General features: G+C 37.0%; 1 protein-coding gene across 2 annotated transcripts in view; it reads left to right on the forward strand.

Annotated features, from left to right (window-relative positions):
- The window catches only part of ADK (adenosine kinase), a 274,728-nt gene that overhangs the window by 237,513 nt on the left and 16,221 nt on the right, over nucleotides 1–20,994 (forward strand). For both annotated transcript variants that reach the window (XM_085065580.1, XM_085065581.1), the window contains one exon: nucleotides 18,720–18,806. In XM_085065580.1, coding sequence (XP_084921706.1) covers nucleotides 18,720–18,806 — 87 coding nt within the window. The remainder of the gene's footprint in view (nucleotides 1–18,719; nucleotides 18,807–20,994) is intronic.

The following is a 20,994-nucleotide window of genomic DNA, read 5'->3' on the forward strand; positions in this document are numbered from 1 at the left end:
CCATCCTGGGAATTACTTGGCCATGAAGACTCTGGTGCCACTACCACGGCCATGTTCCATCATATCTACCTTACCAGGCTTGAGATGCTGGATTTGATTGAGTTTTGAGGTTTGACTAAGCTTATAGGATACATTTCACAAATCAAGACTTTTTTATGGATCTACAAGAAATACATAAGCAGAGAGAGCAGGGGAAGTTAATGAATACACGCAGTCTCCTGGTTTCAGCAGCTGGAGCTTTTAAGAAATGCACCAAAAATCACATGCCATCCATGCTCTGGCAGGAACATACATGTCATATATATATGTGTGTTCTAATGTTTGTCAATACCAAATGCTGTGAAAGCTATCCCTTTTACAGAGTTGCTCATAACAGTTTTAAACAAATTGCTTTTAGCCAGATACATTTTATGACTGGTCTTGGCCCAAAGGGAAATCTTCAGAAAGTCTGAGCAAAATCAGTTCAGCAATGGAAAATGCTTTTATATTGAAATATTTGCATAATTCAAGAACAGCTGAAGCTACAAACTTTAAACTTGGCTTGTTTTATAGCTTTATTAGAGGAAAGAAAAACAATCCAAATTTAAAGAAAATCACTTCAGCATTTTTCAAGTTATGAATGATGAAATCTGGCATGTTCAGGGGTGAACATAGAATTTTCCATTCTTTTTTCCCCCAGTGTTTGCAGGACCACCTCTATTTAAGGGCATGTTTGTAATAACCTCATTTGCTAGAATATGGCAGTAAAAATGTTTTTTTCTAAGAATTCAAGCATTAAAGCCAACTCAGGTCAGGCTTACCACTTAAACCACTTAAATCTTCATTTTTGGGACACATTACTTGAAGTATTTCAGGGAATCTATTAGCAGTACTGGCAAGTGTGGTAGAAAGAGAGGTTCGTCCTAAAACTTTATTAATGCACAGTGATGCACCTACCATGTAGTGCATGCAGAAATAGTTTTGTAGATTTCCATGTGTTATCGTTGTTTTATCTAGTCCATAGATTAAACCGCCTGTGCAGTGTAGCCAAGTTAATATAGAACTACAAGTTCTATATTAAGTTACAAATTACAATAGAACTTGCAATGTTACCAGATTTTAGAGCCTGCCTACCAAGCTTTTGATACTGAAGAAATACTAGGCATTTGCCTCTATATGTTATCTGAAATGGAAAAGTTAAATGGGTGTTGGTGTCACCCAGTACAACCATTCTTATGGTAATATATGCAGACATTTTCATAAATTAAAAGTTGCTATGTTTCAATAGAAATAAAACCTAATCTAAATTAAAATAATGGCAACTGATAGTATGTTTTATGAATTACAAAACTCCTTTTACCTTGTAAGGATATGTTTAATCTCAAGTATTTTAGGAGATTTTTAAAAACCATTTGTTTAAGAAGGGTTATCACAATTGTGGAAATGGGAGATTTTAAATCATAGTAGCATGATGGTGTATGCTCTTTGATGGGAGTAAAGAGGGCTGATATCCAAGCATACAACTCACTCTTATCAGAGGTCAGTAGGTTTTCTTTGTCAGCTTGTGCTGTATTCACAGGACAACATGTTACCTTGTAAGCCTATCTGTAAAACATAGAAGTATTTATTACTATTGACTCTGACATTTTATGGTGGATCTATTTGCAGCTCCTCTTTCTGTAAGTTGCTGAGTATAGTGTGTTCTTCTTGAAGAAGCAAGAAAAGATGGGTTTTTTTTCATTGCTTACAACTTTCATGCTTGTCCTTCCAGACAGGAAAACCTTGACTAGTTCCATTTTTATCAATTAGGCTTCCTATGCATTTATACAAACCAGAATAGTGCCTTGGACCCAGGGAAATAGTAGTTGAGTTTTATTACCATGTGCTCTCTTTTTCATACGATTACACACTTTCACTCTTCCCTATCCCTTTATATTCACAAATAGAAAGAAAAGTTTTAAAAACAAGAGTGGATTGAGAAAAAAAGGGAATTTTAGTCCCCTAATGGTTGAACAAGTGAGCCAGAAAGCCCAAAAGAATCATATCAAAAGTGTATTTGTGTCTTAGAAAACCACAAAATCTAAATTAATAATTAACCTTTGTTGATAGGGATTAATGAATAGCAAAGCTGGTCATGCCTTTTTATAACTGAGAATATTCATGATTTTATGCTGCATAGGAGTGGAAGACTGGGCATTTTAGTAGACAGCTGAAATACATTATTAAAACCTAAATTCCTGGGTATGGGTATCTTGTCTAGACTTAGAAGTGTATCAACTGTTGCATCTCAAAGAAAGCGCACGTGTAAATAGGCACATACGTGTGTTTCAGTAATTTCATACTGATTAAGGAAAAGGGTGTCTTTTCTAAAATCTACCGTGTTAATACAGCAGTTTAGCTCAGAAATTGAGAGTGAAGCTGGGAAATCCCCTTTCGTGTATAATCACTAGTAGTAAGGAATATTGAAGGCAAAACTGTGTGTCTTATCAAATCTAGCTCAAATTTCAGGTTCTTCAATGAATTTACATTCATTAGAACTAAGTTATTCCTTAGAACTAAGCTCTTTTTCTTCTTACATGGAAGAATTTCTGTATTTGTTTCTCAGATGCAGATATTTAGGAATTGTTTTTATGCTGTAATTCTATAAAGGATTAGGTACTTACTGCTTAGGTAGTAGCTATTATATCATATTGGAGTAGCAATATAGAGTGAAAGAGTAGAAGCAGGACTGAGACAGACCAAAGTTCTGTCTCCAACATGATGTTTGTAACAGTGTATGGCTGTGAGTACTTGTAAAAGAGGATAAAACCAGAGCAAATCTAGAGTGATAGTTCCGTGTTACACTCCAGCAAAACGTAGCTTTGGGATTTGTGAACTAGAGATGTTGTCTTTGTGCTTAATAGGCCAAAATAGGATTTTATTATTCGTAATGTCTTGTGATAATGAGTGTCACAGAGTCTGTGTTATGTAAAAAAATACATCCCCTTGTTTGTTTGTATTCAGGCACTTAAAAATATTCCTGGCTGTCTCCAACTGCTTGTATTGGACGGCCAGTCCATGATCATTGCATGTACAATGTCTTTTTACTTTTGATTTTACAGAACTCTTGCTTATCTGTCCTGCACTGGTCTTTTTTCCAGACTCTTTTTGTATTTGTTTATTTGTTCTGTGTTTGATCCATAATTCTGACACTCTGGGCCACCCTTCACTGTACCTTTTTTCAGGTCTGCTTACTCTTTGTGACTGGGGGATCAGAACATTCAACTTGCACGTTCCTGAGAAATCTACAAAGTGGTTTAATTTTGTTGTTTTCTTTGTTCTGTATTCCTCTCTTAATAATTTCTAACAGTTTACTTGCTTTTCTGGCTGCTACTGATGATTGATCTGACATTTTCGTAGAATTATCTGTTGTAACTTCAAATTTTCTTTATGGTGTAGTAATTTGTGGTTTAGAGCCCATCATTGTGTATTTAAAGCTAGAATTGTTTTTTAAATGGGCACCTTTTTTACATTGATTGACAAAGAATTTTATAGCCCATTAATCTTGAGCACTTTTGCCATTCTTCACACTCAACTTTTGTTTTTACTATCCCAAATGAATCTAAATGTCTCACAAGAAGATGGCACATGCTGCGCTGGGGAGCTCCCTCAGAAATGGTGTACATAGCCAGGATATGGTACTCCAGAGCAGGTACACCCAGTTAACATTGAAACTGGATTTAAGCAGGGGGATTTTGGTAAGGCCACCTCTTAAAGCACTTGAGGCCTGTCTTGCTTGACTCTGGAGAGCAAAATTGAATGAATTTACAGTAAGATTTTGATTCAGGTGCCATTTAATCCCAAATAGACATTCTTGTTCTGGAAAGAATGTACCTGTACACTGCAGTGGGGTTTTTTTTGAGAAATTAGGCTTTCCTTTTGATATTATTCCTCAGTTAGAGCACCCACACATAATTAATTTATCATAAATTTCTGGTGTCTCCTGTAATGGCTGTAATACTTAAAAACTGGTATCATTTTACTTGTGACCTGAGTGAGTTGTGAGGTATTTGTTCAGAAAAATGTTACATCAGTACATTATTAATCTGTTGGCTCAAATCATAAAGCAACAGAACTGCCTACCACTTATCTTGAGAAGGAGAATGGTAGTAGTTAAACCTTGTGGTTACCAGGGCAAGCCCTACTCTTCTGAGCAGTCATGAAAGGAATGAGGGTTCAGCTTACACTTTCTATGTGGCTATGTGGTCCCTAGAGCACAAGATTTTGACACTTGGGTCCATGGCAGTTTTAAACTGAGAGAAAAATCAGAAGTTGATGTCTCCTCCTAGGACATACAATTCCATCCCCTACTTTTCCCCCCACCCTGCCAGCACTTCTGCACCCGCATGGGGCAGTTCATCAGTCTGCACAGACTGACAGCACCTGCCTGGTGAGATGCTGAGTGCTCTGGATCAGCTCCTTGCAGTGTCCAGACAAGTGCTGATGCCAGCATGGGAGGAGAGCATGCAGCATTTGCCATGGAAGGAGACAAGGATGAGGCTCCATATCTGCAAACTGGCTGAAGCTGCTGTGGAGCCTCACTTTGAGACATAAAGCATGGTGTTTTGTTTTGAACTTTCATCTAGCAGTGAAGACTGTAGCTCCAAAGTTGGGATAGAAGCAGCTTCAATATTAGCTGTTAATACTGTAGAATGATGTCTGCAAAGCCAAGAGCAAAGAATAAAGGACAAAGCCACAGATATACTATCAGAAGGGAAACAATCTCTTTAACATCTCATGTGCTGAAAACCACCAATTTTGTTGTGAAGCTCCACTAAAAGAATGGTGAAACAGCAGAATCAGTGATCGGGAAACACTGGAAGTGGAACAACTTTCCAAATTTAAATTGGGCTTTTCACATATACATGTAATTGATGCAACTTTGTCAAGGTCATCCCTATGTTCTGAAAGTGACACCTACCCCTCTCCATGTACACCAAACAGGGAACTGTGGTGACTTTCAGTTTTTCAACAACTGTTTCTACATCCTACAGTGTTATGTCAGACTAAATATATCTTTCTGAGTTTTTGAAAAAAGTGGAGAAAATCCCAAATGATAGTGTTTTGTTTTTTAGAATATAAGAAACCTAGACACTTTTAATTAAATTTTTGCTTTAAGATTAAAGTTCACCATTGTCCTTGTCTATGCATTCCTTCAATGTTCCTGCAATATTCAGTATTGGACACTAGCCATTTGTCCTTAAAAGCATATGCTTTAATGAGTTGAAATCTGAACCTGTGCTTTAAAGGTTTACAGTGCATACACTTCTCACCTCCAAACATTTAGGGTCAAATCATAGTAACAGGATGGCTACTTTATGAAATTAATCAGATAGTGGGTTTTTTTACCAATAATTTTAAAGATTTTTTGAGATTAGATTTTCTCTGTATCCTAATTTGGTGTGATTATTTTTTTCATTGTAAGAAATTAAATGTATGGCTTGTTCAGCAGGTTTCATAATAGATCAATAATTTGTTGGCTTAACTTTTTTTTTTCCTGTGGAGATGTGGGAAGATCAATGTCTGTAGTGCCCTAGGTCAAGATCAATAGTTTTAATAAAACTTCCTTTTTTTTTCTTTTTTTTTTTTTTTTGGGGGGGGGGGTTGTTGTGGGTTTTTTGTTTTGCCTTTGTACCTTTGTACAGTTTTGCTTTTATTAATGAGCTTTTCCTTTAGTTTCAGACCATTAATGGTTTTCAGATAATGTCATACTGCCCAAGGTCAAGGCCAGTTTGAACTTAAAACTCTACTTATCAATGTATAAATCTATTGCATGGCCTTACATGTGTTAGAAGACATATGAGTTTCAATCAGTGCTTTCCAAGGTCCAAAGTTAAAACAAAATCTCAGCCTTTTGGGAGGATGACCCACTCAGGCTTTTTTTTGTGTTTCCTTAAGTAAATAATGGTTGTCGTATTTATGGATCTCATACTGGCATTAACAACATGGGTAACTACTGGGGCCTTAACTGCTCTTCAGTTAAAGATACTAAATGCTCCATATGGACCTTTATAATCATATATTGTTCATTTCACAAAACCAGTTTGAAATAAAATAGCATCTCTTTTGTTTATTCCTGTAATTCTGGATGGGAAGAAGAGAATTATCAAAACGTGTGTTACCAGCTGGAATGATTGAGAGAATGCGATGTTATTGTCTCTGAGGCTCAACCCAGTGTCTTTTGAAATCAATGGAAAGATCTCATTAACTTCATTGGATATTGATTATGGTCATGGAGAACTTAGAACATTCATGAATATTAATGGATTATACTGATCCATGTGTCTTTTTGTGTGTTGTACCTTGTCCAGAATCTGCGATTCAATTTTTGTAGTCTACCTAGAGGTTATGGAAAAAGCAAACTTCGTGTGAGATTTGATACTGAAAGATTTGATAACACGTTACCTGGAGGTGTCTTCTTTGTTGTGTGGTACAAGTGAGGGGCACAAAGAGCTGCATCCTTTGACCTCTGGCACCTAGGCAGATAATCTTCTGTAGGAGATATCTTTTTTCCATTATTTTGGCAGTGTTAGCCTGTTTTTTACTAGGCAGCAGTGTTCACTTCATAACAAATCATCACAGAGGAGTTTGAACAGCAGAATCTGTACTCAGAAGGTGCCCTACAGACTCTGATAGCCTATCATCTTTAATTTAGTGATTTTATTTCCCATCTTGTGATTACAGCTGGATGAACATTGTAGAAAAGTTTAAATTGTAGCTGTCTGTGTCATGCTTTTGCCATAAATAATGGAACTTATGTTTTCAAACCTCTAATCTTCACCTGCTCAAATAGTCCCTATAGAATAATTGCGCAGAATGGAAGGAGAGTAAAATGTGGGTATGTATGGTGTCCCTGGATGAAAATTAACTGCAGAAACTGACCCTTTGATTAGAAGTTTCTCTGCTGTAACGTCCAATTGCAGACAATGAAAGTTGTGGGAAATAGATGACTGAATGGAAGACAAATCCTTAGCTCCAGGAGGGACAGAGCTGAGATCCTGGCTCATGGAAAAAACAGACAAAAGGGAGATTTGAATGGGTCCTGCTTTGCCTGACTTTGGGGACTTGGGATTTATTTTGTGTAAGATGACAAAACATCTAGAATGAACATTGAGGGCTTGTGAGAGGTTAATTGGAGTGCTTGGAAATGGTTAATTGTCTAAAAGTGGAATTGTGAGATTTTATGATCAGTTTGGCTCAGTGATTTCCACAGTAGGTTTTAGACATAATGCAAAGTGGAAATTATTTCAATGCCATATCTGAAAAGTAGGCTGTGAATGTCAGTCTGATACCAATGACCTGGCCTTGACACAACTGAGCGTATTATAGACCGTGAAGTGGCAGTTAGATAAAAACCTGTGGATGCCACAAAAATAATGTTTATATAGTTGATCCCATTTCAATGAAAGTGGGCTTACTTTCACCATCGCTGTTTTCTGTGTGACTGAGAAGAATAAAGGCAGCAAAGTAAGCAGACCTGGCATAGAGTATATACAGACAGCAGATTTAGTGAATAGATCAAACATGGACTGTTTTTATATTGTTATGTTTTGGCTATACCTATTGAATTATATAATACTAATGTTTGTTCAAAAAGAATGCACAGAGTAGTCTGAAACCAGATTTAAACTTTGGGAGGCTGCATACACTGATTTTGTTTGCTATAGTCTGCTACCCTGTGCCCCCCATTGCCCTCCTAATCCATCCTGATTCTTCTGCCTGCCCCAGTGATTAGCAGTCAAAACTAAATCAGAGAGGAGTCTATGGAACCAAATATTTATGTCCCTTGTAATGTGACACTGTGATATTGTACTGTGAACCTGAAAAGATGCCAGGCCATGCGTTGTGTCTAATAGCAATTGATCAAAAATGGAACTGCAGAATTCTACTCCAAATTGTTGGCTTTATAAATTTGATAATAAGTACATTTCCTGATAGAATATAAATGCAGTAAACTGTGCATGCCCTCTCTTCCCTCCGCACCTGTCCAATTGCAGAATGCTGTTTGTACAGTACATTGTCGTCGCTGACAACTGAATAAGAATTTTTAGGAGCAGTTGGCTATCAAGTGATGGCAAATTTAAAGGTTATGCAAATTATGCCAGTACAGCCCAGCTTGTTTCAGACCTCTTTTCTCTATTATCATATCAATTGAGTCAGCTCATAGTAGACAAAGCAAGGTTATGGGAACCACCTAGAGCATCATGCACCATTAAACATCAATGCAGCATACATGAACATCTGCAACAACGATCTTATTAACAGAGGGTATAACGGAAGGCAATAAACAGCTTTCTTAGTCACCTAATTGTAAAAAATTTAATAACCTAATACTTGCATTATTTATCAACAGCAATTTGGTCAAAAATTGCACAATTGCGGTGGATTAGATTACAATACCTATTGTCTGCTGTAAATTGCTATAAAATATGAAAATCCATTTGCGAGCAGTAAAACACTTTAGTTAGTAGAGTGCTAAAAATGCAATTTTCTTTTAATCTCTGACATATCATGAAATATAAGTATCTGCTTTTTGAACTGACATTTTTATACTTGGCTGAAACCAAATATAAAAAAAACTAAGAGTTGTTTTTTGTTTCCTGCTTAACTAGATAGCTTAAACATTTCAAAAATCAAGGCACAGTTGTTTTGTTGTGAAAAGCAGCATACAGAAAACATAAAATGATCTTGTGTGTGTGCAGTCAAAACAGATGTTTGGAGGGACAAAGTAAAGCATATTAGATGTCTGTACTGGATATGAGTTGTGTGTTGAGTTCTGCAGGAGACACTGCACTGGTCTAGAAGATGAGCGCATGTGAAGCTGTGATCTCAAATAGCTGAGGGAAATGAATACAAAAATTAGAATATGTTAGAAGTTAACAACAAACAGAAACGAGGTTTGGCTCCTTAAGGCCAAGCCAAGCTCTAGGGATAGGCTAGGGCTGAAGCACAGCCTTTGCTGGAATCAGATCCATGGGTGGGGAGGGACAGCCCTCCTCTCCATGGAGATGGCAGCATTGATGAATCCCCTGGATTAGCAGGGAACAGAGGCTGCTCATCAAAGCTTAGAGCTACAGGAGGAGAGCACCACTCTTCCTGTTTTATCCTCAATGTGCAAATGTACATATATTTAAGAATAAAAACAGAAAGTAAAGAAGACAGTGGATGAATAAACCAGTACAGGCTCAAAGGCTGAGTTTGACAGGTGCATTTGTGAGAAAATCCTGCTCCAAACATTGGTCTGCTCCCAAGCAGCTTTGTTCCTTTCTGGCACCTTCTGCTCCCAACTGTTGCCACTGAGTAGCAGTGACCAGATCAGCTTTGTATTTATATGGAAAAAGAATGAAGCCTTCAAAGTTTTAGTTAGCATAAAAATCCAAATTGTGCTAGGACCACTGGCTACCATCAACCTCCTGGTTACCAGTAGACACCCCAGCCATTGCTTTAATCAGCAAGAATCAACAGGTGATGGAGAAGGATGAGGGAAAAAAAGAAGAGTGATTAGACAAAGATGAGTAGAAGCTTGGTTAAAAGTACAAATTTGGCAAGTTGAGAGTTACAGGTGTTAATTTTATTTCCATAGAAAAAGGAATGTTTTTCTTAAAAAGTGTTTAAGTCTTTTTTTTTAATCTGGTTTTATTTACTCTAGGAAAAGATGGCGAAAAAAAACAACTGAACTGACAGTTTAGAAACTGTCTAAATAGCCATTAAGTATATGTTTTCTATTGAAATGGATCTAAAAGGAACAAATAACAAGAGTTTTCCGTTTCTTTCCACATTTTTGAGTTGCAGTTCAAATGATCTCACTCTGTAGACTAACCAGCATTTTTTCTTGCATATCTCTGTGGTTTTTAGAGCAATATCTGCTTCTTGCCTTTCTTCATAACTACATCAGCAGAGTGTCCATATTTTACTTACACATATCTGTTTACTTGCTTACCAACCTTGCTTTTGAGATTGAAAACTCTTCAGTGCAGGAATTGTTTTTTCTTCTAATACATATCTTGGTGGTCATCTTGACAATACAAGAACACACATTACATTTAAAAGATCATGAGTTGAACTTACCTGTGTGCGCCAACTGACGTTTGATTAATTTTAAAATGTTTTATTGTTTCTAAAAAAATAATTGTGGCATCTTGTATATTATTTTGGAGTAACTTAAATTTGAATTGTTCACAAATTAATACTACAGAAATAATACTGTAAGGAAAAGTAACTAAGAGTGACAGGTGATGATAGGAGTTTGACATGGTTCTGCAGAGAGAGAGGCTGGAAATTATTTATTTTTCTGCTAGGTTACTTATTTTGGTTTTGTCGAGCAGCCTGACTTTACAGCATTGGGGTTTACATTAAATGTCAGTGCATGCCCTGTAAAGCCTGTTGGGTTACCTTTACAGATGGACATATGGGACTGCCATGCTTTAAAGGACTTTGTACACAAACACATGATCCAAGAGCTCTTGCCAGAAACTCCTTGTCAAAACTGATAATACAGTAACTGTATGAAAACTCATTTAGTCCACTGTGTAGTCAATAATTATAAAAATTCAGGGTTGCATTATTTACATCAAAATGTGCATGCTGTTATTTTTTAAAGGCGGTAGATTTGCCATCCTGCTTATGTTAATGGCTAGGTAATACTTTTAAACTGGTAACATGGTACTACAGAGATCATAGTTTGGAGTATTTAATTATCTAAGAAATGATCTGCGACTAAAGGGAGGGAGGGAAAAACTCCTTCCTTTTGGGCCAGATATTTATCTTAGACTGGCATAACCCTTAAAGAATTTCATGAAAAACAGCAGAGTTGCTCTGTTTCAACTGGCATTTTAAGAGCAGAATATTTTTTCATTCACATTAGAACAAATTTTGGCCTCCACTGCAGTGGCATCTTCTACATAGATTTAAAACCTGCTAAAGTCTGATAAAATTCATTTAGTAAGCATGTTTTAGTCTTCAAAAATAAATAAATAGTCTATGGAGATCTTAATTAAAGGCAACATGGAGCTTAAAAATACCAAATAGGAGGAAAAAAAACTGTAAAAGTTCTAGAGTTGAGCTTTGAGTTAGAAGGATTAAAAATTGAAATTTCTAAATGTAATTTGAATTTTTAAAGACAGTGGTGTAGAATTTCTGTGGTATAGCTACCTCAGCAGTGTTCAACTAGTAACAAATAATTTTTTTTTTTTTGTTAAGGAGAAATAGATATATACATTAACTTATTTTTAGTAATACATCTAGGGAAGGCTGTCTCTCTCATTCCAATGGACTGATTTTATTTATGAAACTAAATATAAATTCTCCCAGAAGAAAAATTTCCTTCGGAGCTGCTCTGTAGTGACCTAATGCTCACTCCTTCTCTTTTCAGTCTTACTGATGCTCAAGTGAAATAGAAGTGCCTTGGGCCCATTTCTGCCTCCACTGTCAACCCATGCTTCTCAGATTACCATGTAGCATAAAAAAAGCTGTCATGTAACATGGCATTTATTTAAATGATGTGATTTCTGTGTTCACCACTCTGAAACCGAGGTATAGCTAAGAAAGCTTGCAAGTTTTGACAGGTGTGTTTACCCCGCTAGGGCAATATGCTTAATGTATGAAAAATGTGAGGCAGAATACAGTTTTTGTCCTACTCAGAATCAAGTTATAATGTGTTTTTCTCTCTCTTTTTTTTTTTTTTTTGTTTTGTTTTTTTTTTAGCCAATGCCCTGATAAGCTTTTGGGTGGGAATTGCTTTGACATGATTTATAGGTTGATACTTGTCAGAAGATTGTCCCATAGGACAGTGTTTTGGTGGTCCAGCTATGCAGTGGTTTAAAATAGATCTGTAGAATACTGTGGAGTACAAGCATAAATGTTTCCTGTCAGTGTGTGGGTCAGTGCAAACAGCAAGTGGAGTGCTCGCAGGGTCTGATTTCTGAGCTGAAAGATGTTTCATTTTTACACAGTCACCATAGCCACATTTCAGAAGGCTGAGGAGTGTGCATGAGCCAGAATGTGTGCCGGTGTAACCCAGACACACCTTTGTGATGTATTCCTTACCCTGGACATTGACATTGCAGCTCTCATCATCTGTGTGTGTCTACAAGTCTTGGCTACCTATTTACAGATAGAAATAGATTTGTTTGTATTTCCAATTCCCATATACAGCTCAAAAAATAATGGTGGAAGGGTTTGGCTTGGTTTTTGACCTGTGAGGATCAAATAAGATGTACAGTGGCCAAAGCAATACATGTAGGATTTACAGTGCAAGGAGAGATACTTAAATTTGTAAATATCCAAGGCCAGATGTGTTTTTGTGTCATCCTGTGCTCACTGGTGTGGCTCAGCTCACGGTGGTAGAGCTTGCTCTCCATAGAGCCCAGGATCATACAATTCATGGGCTTTGTTTATTTGTAACCCGTGTCTCCTGTCTTCAGGACTGATTTTGGTCTGAGCTCTTTATAGTACACGATGACCCACACAGTCATTGTGTTGTATCAGTGAAATACCTGCAGAACCTTTTCTTGATTTTGGTGCCTATGACTTCACATCCTTTGCCTTTCCTGAGTCCTCCACCCCTGTCTGAGCCCTGGACAGAAGTCCCAGGAGAGGCTGGAGCTCTGAACACTACCTTATGTCTGCAGCAGCCATGTGAGCTGGAGCAGTGCGTTTCTGGCAGTTCAGTGGGCGCAGTTTCAGCTGCCTCTGAAATCAGTGCCTGGCGGGCAAATGGCAATACTCGTGTGTGCTTGTAAGGCTTTTTCAACAGAGTTCATTGCCATTCTAAACCTTAAACATTGTGACACATGCCAGAAAAATTCAGTGGCTTGTTCTTTAGGGCAGTTTTTCCATATATATATATGCACATAGATATATTTTTAAAATGTTATATTAGTAACAAACTGTAGCAGAATTAGTATTTTCTGTTGGCCTCTTGCTTCTCCATCTTTTAAGCAACGTGTTCTGTTTACTTGTGATAAAAATTATTTAATATGAGAAATAAAGTAGGGATTCAACTCTTGGCACTGGCAGTGATAATATAGAAAATAATGACATTTAAGTGTGTTCCACACCTTCAATGAAGTAAACAAAACACATTTGGCCTATAGAAGATGTTCATGAGGCATTAGTCAATGTTGTTACGCTTTTTACAATTGTAACTATATACAGAGTTCTGAGTCCAATCTTGTGCTGGTATAAATCAAGAGTTATTTCAAAGGAGTGGTGTTGAATTAACAGGATTGGTCAGAGAATTTGGTGTAGGTTCAGAGGATATAAGCTGTGTGCAAAAATAGTGTTTAATTTTACATCATTGCTAATAGTTGATGTGTATGAGTGTACAAGTTGATTCAGATGAACTTTCTTTCCCCTATTATCTCAAATCCTATGAATCACACTTCAGTGAGAGGCTACGAATATGACTTCTGAATAAAAATGCTCTTGACCAGCTAATGGTACATTGTGTCTGAGGAGAGCTATAAAGGGAAGACAAGTCTCATTTACCTCCTAGGATAGAGGGAAAATGGGGTTGCACACTGTCATTTCCCCTACGGATATCTATGGGACTATGACTAGAGCCACAGGAGATTCAAAGTCTTTGGCATCATATTCTTTCTCTGTTACTACTGAAAATGAGCTAGCTGTCTCTGAGGGACAGCACTTTGCATCTTGATCAACACTTTTGCTTAGCAAGCTGCAAAGAGAATTTTAGCTCCATTGCTAAAGAGACCCATTATTTGTTTTTTTATTATGGAAATCAATTAATATTTGTACTACTTGTATCATACCATAGACATGCAAAAGCATTTTAAGTGACAACTGCTCTATAACTTATTTAGGGACACTTGTTTATTATAGCAATAAAAGATGAACAACTTCTACATTACTAGTTACAAAGATTTTCTGGGTACATGTGTACATGTAGACTTCATTAGCATACAGCATCATTTGTTGTGTACTATTAAAATACTTGATAGAAAGATCCCAAAGCACGTGTCTGACTTAAATCTTGCTTGTTATGCTGTTTAACTCCATTGAATGCAGATATAAATTCCTTCATTTCATGACAAGCCCTACATAGTTACAGCACCAGGCCCACAGTGCACAGACCTAGATGGTGGAGGGAGGAGGTGTTGGCATGCAAAAAAAGGCAAACTTTATATGCACACAGAAAGTGCCAGGAGGGCCAAAGTGTCCATCCAGAGCTGCAATCTGAAAAGTCCCAGCCTGAAAATGCAGGATCTCATTCTTTTTACTCAGAAGTGAGAGGTTGCATCAGCTCTGCCAGGTTTGAAGTACATCATCACTGGAAGTCTGAAGGATTCCTAGCTGGAGTTCAGTGCCCTGCCCCAGATTGCCATGTAGCTTTGGACAGTGCTGTGGACAGGGTGAGGGAGCTGAGGTATCTCTTTGGTGTTCGTTATCCAGTGTGGTATCATTGTGTGAAGGACAGCTACAGCATTTTTTTACTGTAGAACAAAACAGGAGAAAGTGTTGCTGTGCTAAGGATTTTTAAAGATGTATTGATGTGCTGAAAAACGTACTGAGACTTAGAGCCTGTAGCCTTCTGGGGTTTACCTTCTGGAGACAGGTGGGAGTTAAGAATCATCCTAAGCAACATGGGCTGGTTTCAAATACTTTTCTCATTACTTCTTACCTTACAGCTGCCCAGAGACATTTATAGGTTTTGAGCTCAGGTTTCTATGTTCTGTTAAGTTGTTCCTGTCTAATTTTTTTCTTTTCTTTTTATCTCTTTCTTTTGGCCCCGGATCTAAAGAAGGTTAGAGAGGATGGAGGTGGGGAGGAGATGGGGCAGAATTCTGTTTCACAGTTGTTCCTTTATTTTACAAGTTAAAGCTCACAAAAGAATCATGAATGTGACTCCATCTTGTAAGCATCTGTACTACCACTACCAGTCCATGGATCAAAAGATTATTTGAGGAAATAGCTAGACCTTTTTTGTATATATTTTATGTCTCCCTTCTTTTATTTTATTCTAAAACAAAATTAAGGACACTCCAACATGTTGCCCATAAGAGTTCTGTTACAGGTAATTAAATGTAAGTTTACACATTTAATCTACTTTTAAGAGCAAGAGAGACTGGTAAATGACCCAGTTAAGGAAAGTACTCAGCCTAATTGGATGTAATGATTGCTTGCTGGTGTTTATTACTGTACTAAGAGTAGACATGTAGTCTGTGATTCTAATTTGGTTTAGAGACAGACCTGTAGTATTTGCACCTATCACCGGAGTTCAATTATTTCTGCTAACATTGTGCAATAGGCTGTAGTCATTTGGGAGCTTAGAAGTATTAGAATGGAAGGAGCACTAGGGTTTTTTCAGTTATTATTGCTCACCAGTTATTATCTTTCCAGACTGTTTTACCTACAATAATATGTTAAGCTAGATATGCTAGCACATACTTTTTCCTAGGAAAATAAATAGAGATTTCCTCTCTTTATATATGTAATGTGAGAGATTAACTAAATTTACCAGTGAGCTGATTCCTTCTGATTTATCTCTGAACATTTTTACTTCAGCCTGTATAAACACCACATTAATGTCTGAGTTTGATTATTCCTATGTCATTCTGAAAGAGTTGAGTTCCTGACAAATGTAAAGTCACTGAGAGTTGAATCAAAGCCCCAGAATTTTAGATTTCATTAATGCTTGTTTTCTAAACATTTCCCTAGTTATAGTCACCTTGTTGCAATTTGCACTCACAATTCTGGGCTTCCAGGAAATTATATCCAAGTGGAATATGTTGCATCATAGAAGATATTTGTTCCTTAAAAATAGAACACTGGATTTTATGCCCAGAGGAGCAGCACTTGGACTTCAAAACACTTATGTAATTATTCTTTATTTCATAAGCTCTCAGAATGATGAATGAAATCAAAACTGACTTTGAAAAGCAAGGCCACTGACGACCAGTGCACTTAGCCAAGGTGTCTCAATGTTCGCTATGATGGATTTGGGAGTTTTATAATGTAATAGATCAAAAATGAAATTAAAGCAACATTAAATTCCAAAAAAAAAGGATACTCAACATGGAGACTTCTGCTTCATCGTAATTCATCCTGTTGGGCTTAGTTGTTACAAAACACAGGTTAGTAAGAGAAATTAGCTCTTCTGGTGCTATTACACAGGCATAGCAATGTAATTTAATGGCAGCTTTAATTCAAACTGACTTCATTCACTGTGAAGGAAAGGGAAAAAAAAACCCCAACCTCAGTATTCTTTTGTTGATCTTTCGGTGTATATTATTGTCAGCCATAGTTTAGTTGACTCTACTGTGGTAAAAGAAGTTCTCCTAAGGTTAAAGAAAGATAATTTGCTTATTGGATATGTGCAGATGGTAATATTTTGTAATGTAGTATGTGCTCCAAAGCCATGCTGGCTTCTTCTGAAACTTCAGTGCTTCAAAATATGAGATTATTGCTCCTCTTGAAAATATATATGAAGTTACAGAAAGAAAATGTATGACCAGGATACAGATGGAAAACTGTAAAAAAATATAAAAAAATTGTTCACCAGACAACTTTCTTGATGTATTTGGGGTTTTAGACTAATTCTGTTACTACAGAAAGAATAGAATAAGAGCTCCTAGTGCAATTCTTACCTGCATGTACTAGAGGGAGCTGAGGGAAGGAATCAAGACAGAGGAGGAAGAGAAAGGAGAAAGATGATGATGAAAACTTTCACTTCTGTTAGTTTGCTTGAATAGAATCTTACTTGATGCCAAACCCCATTTACAGCTTTTGAAATACAATGTGCATTATTCGCTCTCTGTGCCCAAACACAGACATTTGTATGCATATGCAATTGTCTGCTGTGCATTAAACGTAGAACATCTGTGTGTGCCCATGCACACTTGGAAAGGAGCAGGTTAGTTTATTACAATGTGTCTTCAACAGACTTATCACATTGTTCATTGTTTTAGTATTATCTAGAGCAAATCAATATACCTTCTTGTGAAATGGATGAATACGCTCTGCTTGTCTGGCAGAGTTTAATGTAAGACCTCTCTTTCTTGATTTCCAATTCAAATGAATCCTTTTAAAATTACTAAAAAACATTGCTCTTGAAGACTATCTTAAGAGCACAACACAGCATCGAAGCACGTTTCTAAATAGCTTTCTTAACAGGGTAGAGAGTAGGATGCACTGAGAACTGACTGAAACCTGTTCTTTAATTGGAATATTCATCTTATGTTTTTCATTACCCTTTTTCCTTTGCCTCTCATGGATGGTTGTTGCTAATGCTCCCCTCCCCTCCTGGTGGGCCAGCCAACAGTTCCCTCTGGAGGCAGCATCATTATATCTGCCTGGTTCACTTAGTAGCAGATGGTGAAGAGCAGTAGAGCTGATACACTGCATTTCACAGAAACCAGGATCCTTCTGGTACCTCTGCAGCATACACAGACTTGCCTGATTTGAGACTGAATTCTTTATATGCCTCCCAAACTAGGTTTCGTTGTTTGCTACTGTGTATGTCAGTGTAAGAGTGATTTTTATGATCTGCTCTGTTGCTGGACAGTGAAGAAACTACTCATCTCCAGGTTTCAGTTACTGGAAGCTCTATTTTCCATTTTATTTCTGTTTTTACCAAAAATTAACAGAAAACAGCTCTGATGGTTTTCCTTTTCACTGGTTGACAGGCTTTTCTTCCCCCTCCCCTTTTTGTAATTCCTGCTGTCTGCCAAAGGACAATCTGTTTGCTCTGAGACAGTTTAATGCATACTGACTACCAGAGGCAGAACTTCCATTGGCTCTGTTACAGGGGTAATTTACACTTTAACAAGGTATTGTGACAAGGTGGTAATTATATTTTTATCACGTCATTATGACATTACCACCTGGAAAGCCATAGCTGATTAATTAGTGGCATATATTAAATTTATAACCCTAGAACTCTAAAGTTATCATACCTAAGTGGTGTAATTATGCTGAACTATGGTGTGGCAGTGAATTGGAGGTGAAGATGCTGAGTATCCACCTATTGCAATATATTTAATGAGTGCCAGTAGAGGGCAGGGAGCTGAAGGAAATACTTGGGGTTTTTAAAATAAATACTAAGGAAGAGGGTGAAATCATTGAAATTTTGAAACCAAATCTAGTCAGGTGGCAAGTTGCAAGGCTTCTTACATATATGGATTTTTTTTTAAGATATAATTTGAAAGCACTTTGATTTACATTTGGTTTTGCTTTTTATTTCACAGCTTTATTTTAGTTAATTCACATGTAGTTTGGTTTTAACAATGCAGCAGTTTCTGTTGATCTTTTGGAGGCTTGTACTGGCCATTGTGGAAGCTATCTCACCTTTCTGGAACTAGTAGAAAGCACTGGTTTTGGCAGGATGGATTTTTCTCAGTCTTGTCCACATGCTCAGGTGTTTAATGTTGCTCCTTCTGATTTACTTTTTTTCTTTTACTCTTTTCCTTACTCCTTTTCTCTTGTCCTTAGTGTTAGGAGGTAGAGAAAACAAATGAGGCTGGAAGTAAATAATGAAAATGCCCACAACTTATAGCTTGTTTGAGTGTGTTTTCAGATCCCTATGCAGTAAATACAGACAGAATTATAAACCCAATCTATTTTTACCCAAATTATCATGCTAAAGGTCATAGTTTTGAATTGTTTTGATTTCCACTGTTTGTTGTGCGTTTCAAAGTCAGATTCCCAAGTAAGTTATGTTTTATTCTTCCCTTTCTCTACAGAAAATGAAGTGACTACTTTCCCTGTGTTGGTGAGTGATCAGAGTGAAATTGTGGATACCAATGGAGCTGGAGATGCATTTGTTGGAGGTATTTCTTACTTCTTTCTTTTGTTTGGAGATCATCCTATTATTCTCTCTATATAAAATTACTATTTTTTCATTCAACTATCCTTCAGAACAAGCTTCATTCTTTTACAGCTTTTCTCTGCATCCAGAAGGTATATGTTTTAATTAAGTTCTGATTTCCAAAGGGAAAGTGTGTTCTATTACATCAAAAATAATATGCCATTATACTGTACTCTGGTCGTTTTCATGAGATTAATTGTATCTGTCAGACTGTTGCATAAACAAGCTGCATCAAGTACTATATAGTGTACAGAAATCCCTCCTGGCTTAAATGTTAACACATTGTTGTTCTTTAAAACAGGTTGTAGTGAATATTAAACAGTATGTTAATAAGTGAGCATAATGTCTCTGATCATGTAAATTTTGGTAGAACATCTGCTTCCAATACAATTATTTGGACATCAGAAAAGAACGCAAAGGGTTAATTTGTTAAAACAAACCCAGAAAATATCTGGCATTGCTTAATATCCATTTGCAAACTTACTATTTTTTTTGGCGCAAGCTCTAAGGAAAAAAGAGGATGTTATGTCTATGCCTGTTTTAAAAAATTATTCAATATAAGCCAAAACTCAATCTAATCCAAGATTTCTGTCATTCATAGTAATCTTCATCCATGTAGTTGTGTGATGCACTATTGCATCCTGAAGGCTCTAATATCCAGTATGTAGTAGCTGTAAGGAGCTCCATTAGTCACTAATTTAGTGGAAATATTACAAAAGAGACTTTATAAATAGAATTGCAGGGCTCAGTCTTGTAGCTGTGAAGGGGATAACAAGCAGTGTGTTACCAAATTAAAGCTTCAGAATTGTGTCCCACTTCAAGAAAATGTTCAACATAAGCTTAATCTTAAGCATGTGAGTAATTCCATCCTTACTTAATACAGCATTTAAACCAATGATAAATTTTCAGTATATACGTAAATCTGTCTGAGAATATGAATGTTTTACTCATTACTTCAGTGCTTTCACGAATCAGAAAGGACAGAAATAGAGGGTAACACATTAGGTCATATTATTCATACACCTTCTAGGGCATGCTTGTCACTCTCTATTGTTCCTAAATCACAAACAAGACTAAATTTGACCCACTAGATAACAGTGACTATAACATAAATAAGATCATCCTAAGTGCTTGTCCTTGTATACATTTGCTCTCTGTATGAGCTGTGCCAGTAAGCTGTTCTTGTGAGGGGAAAAAAAATAAGAGGAAAGGTCTTGCCTATTTTGTTTTCATGTGTCTGCCATGTTTATCTCAGGTTGTATTTATTTTCAGTTCTTCAATTTTAGGCCTATTGAAATAATGACTTTTTTTTTTTAATAATCCTAATTTTGTTCTTTCCTAGTTTAGCTGCAGGAAGGCTATCACACGTAAACAATCGGGGCTTTAAGTACTGTCTTATAGCATGATAGATCAAATTAAGAAATAGATCTGTCAAGAGCCTTCCTCTTTAAATTCCATCCTTATCCCTGGTACTGCCATAGCTGTTGGTTTTCTGTACAAGGGGTAAAACATTGACTTTATTCGGAATATCCGGAATGGAAAGGCTGATGTAAACCACATCAGTCTCTATTCCAAACTACTGCCTTCCACCAGCAGTGTAAGGATTTGAGGCACATCCTGTCAGGCTGGTCTTGGATCAGTTGTGAGATTCCTTTCTCGAAGGAGAAAAATTATGTGGACAATGCTCAACTGTGTAAAGGAGGCATGAAGGGACTTATTCTAAAAGATTAACTCTCCTTTATCATTGTAAGTGTTAAGTATAGCAAGCTTCTGTATATTTGGGATAATCTTAACAAACGTCTGTATCACTGTTCATGGATGTGTATTACCCTCAGGTGCCTCACAAATAGCACTGAGGCATCAGATGATTTTTCATTGGGGCACAAGTGCAATGAAGTCCAGTGCATTGTACAGTTCTCCCTCACTATCAGGGAAAGGACACAGCTGGTTTTCCCTCTGTAATGGAAGTCAGCTCAGCCATGGCAAATCTGTCTGAGCTGTCCTTGCAGTTAGACACTTACCTGAGCATCAGAGTGTGAACTCAGCCTCTTGTTGCACCATACTTCTCAATCCTGTGACTCAATCAACATGAGCTTTAGACTATCCACAGTTCTTCCACTAGCTTCTGGGATATCTCAGTTCTCCTCTGT

The sequence above is a fragment of the Lichenostomus cassidix genome, chromosome 6 (assembly GCF_008360975.1).
Source record: "Lichenostomus cassidix isolate B80296 chromosome 6, HeHo_3.0, whole genome shotgun sequence".
Lineage (NCBI taxonomy): Eukaryota > Metazoa > Chordata > Aves > Passeriformes > Meliphagidae > Lichenostomus > Lichenostomus cassidix.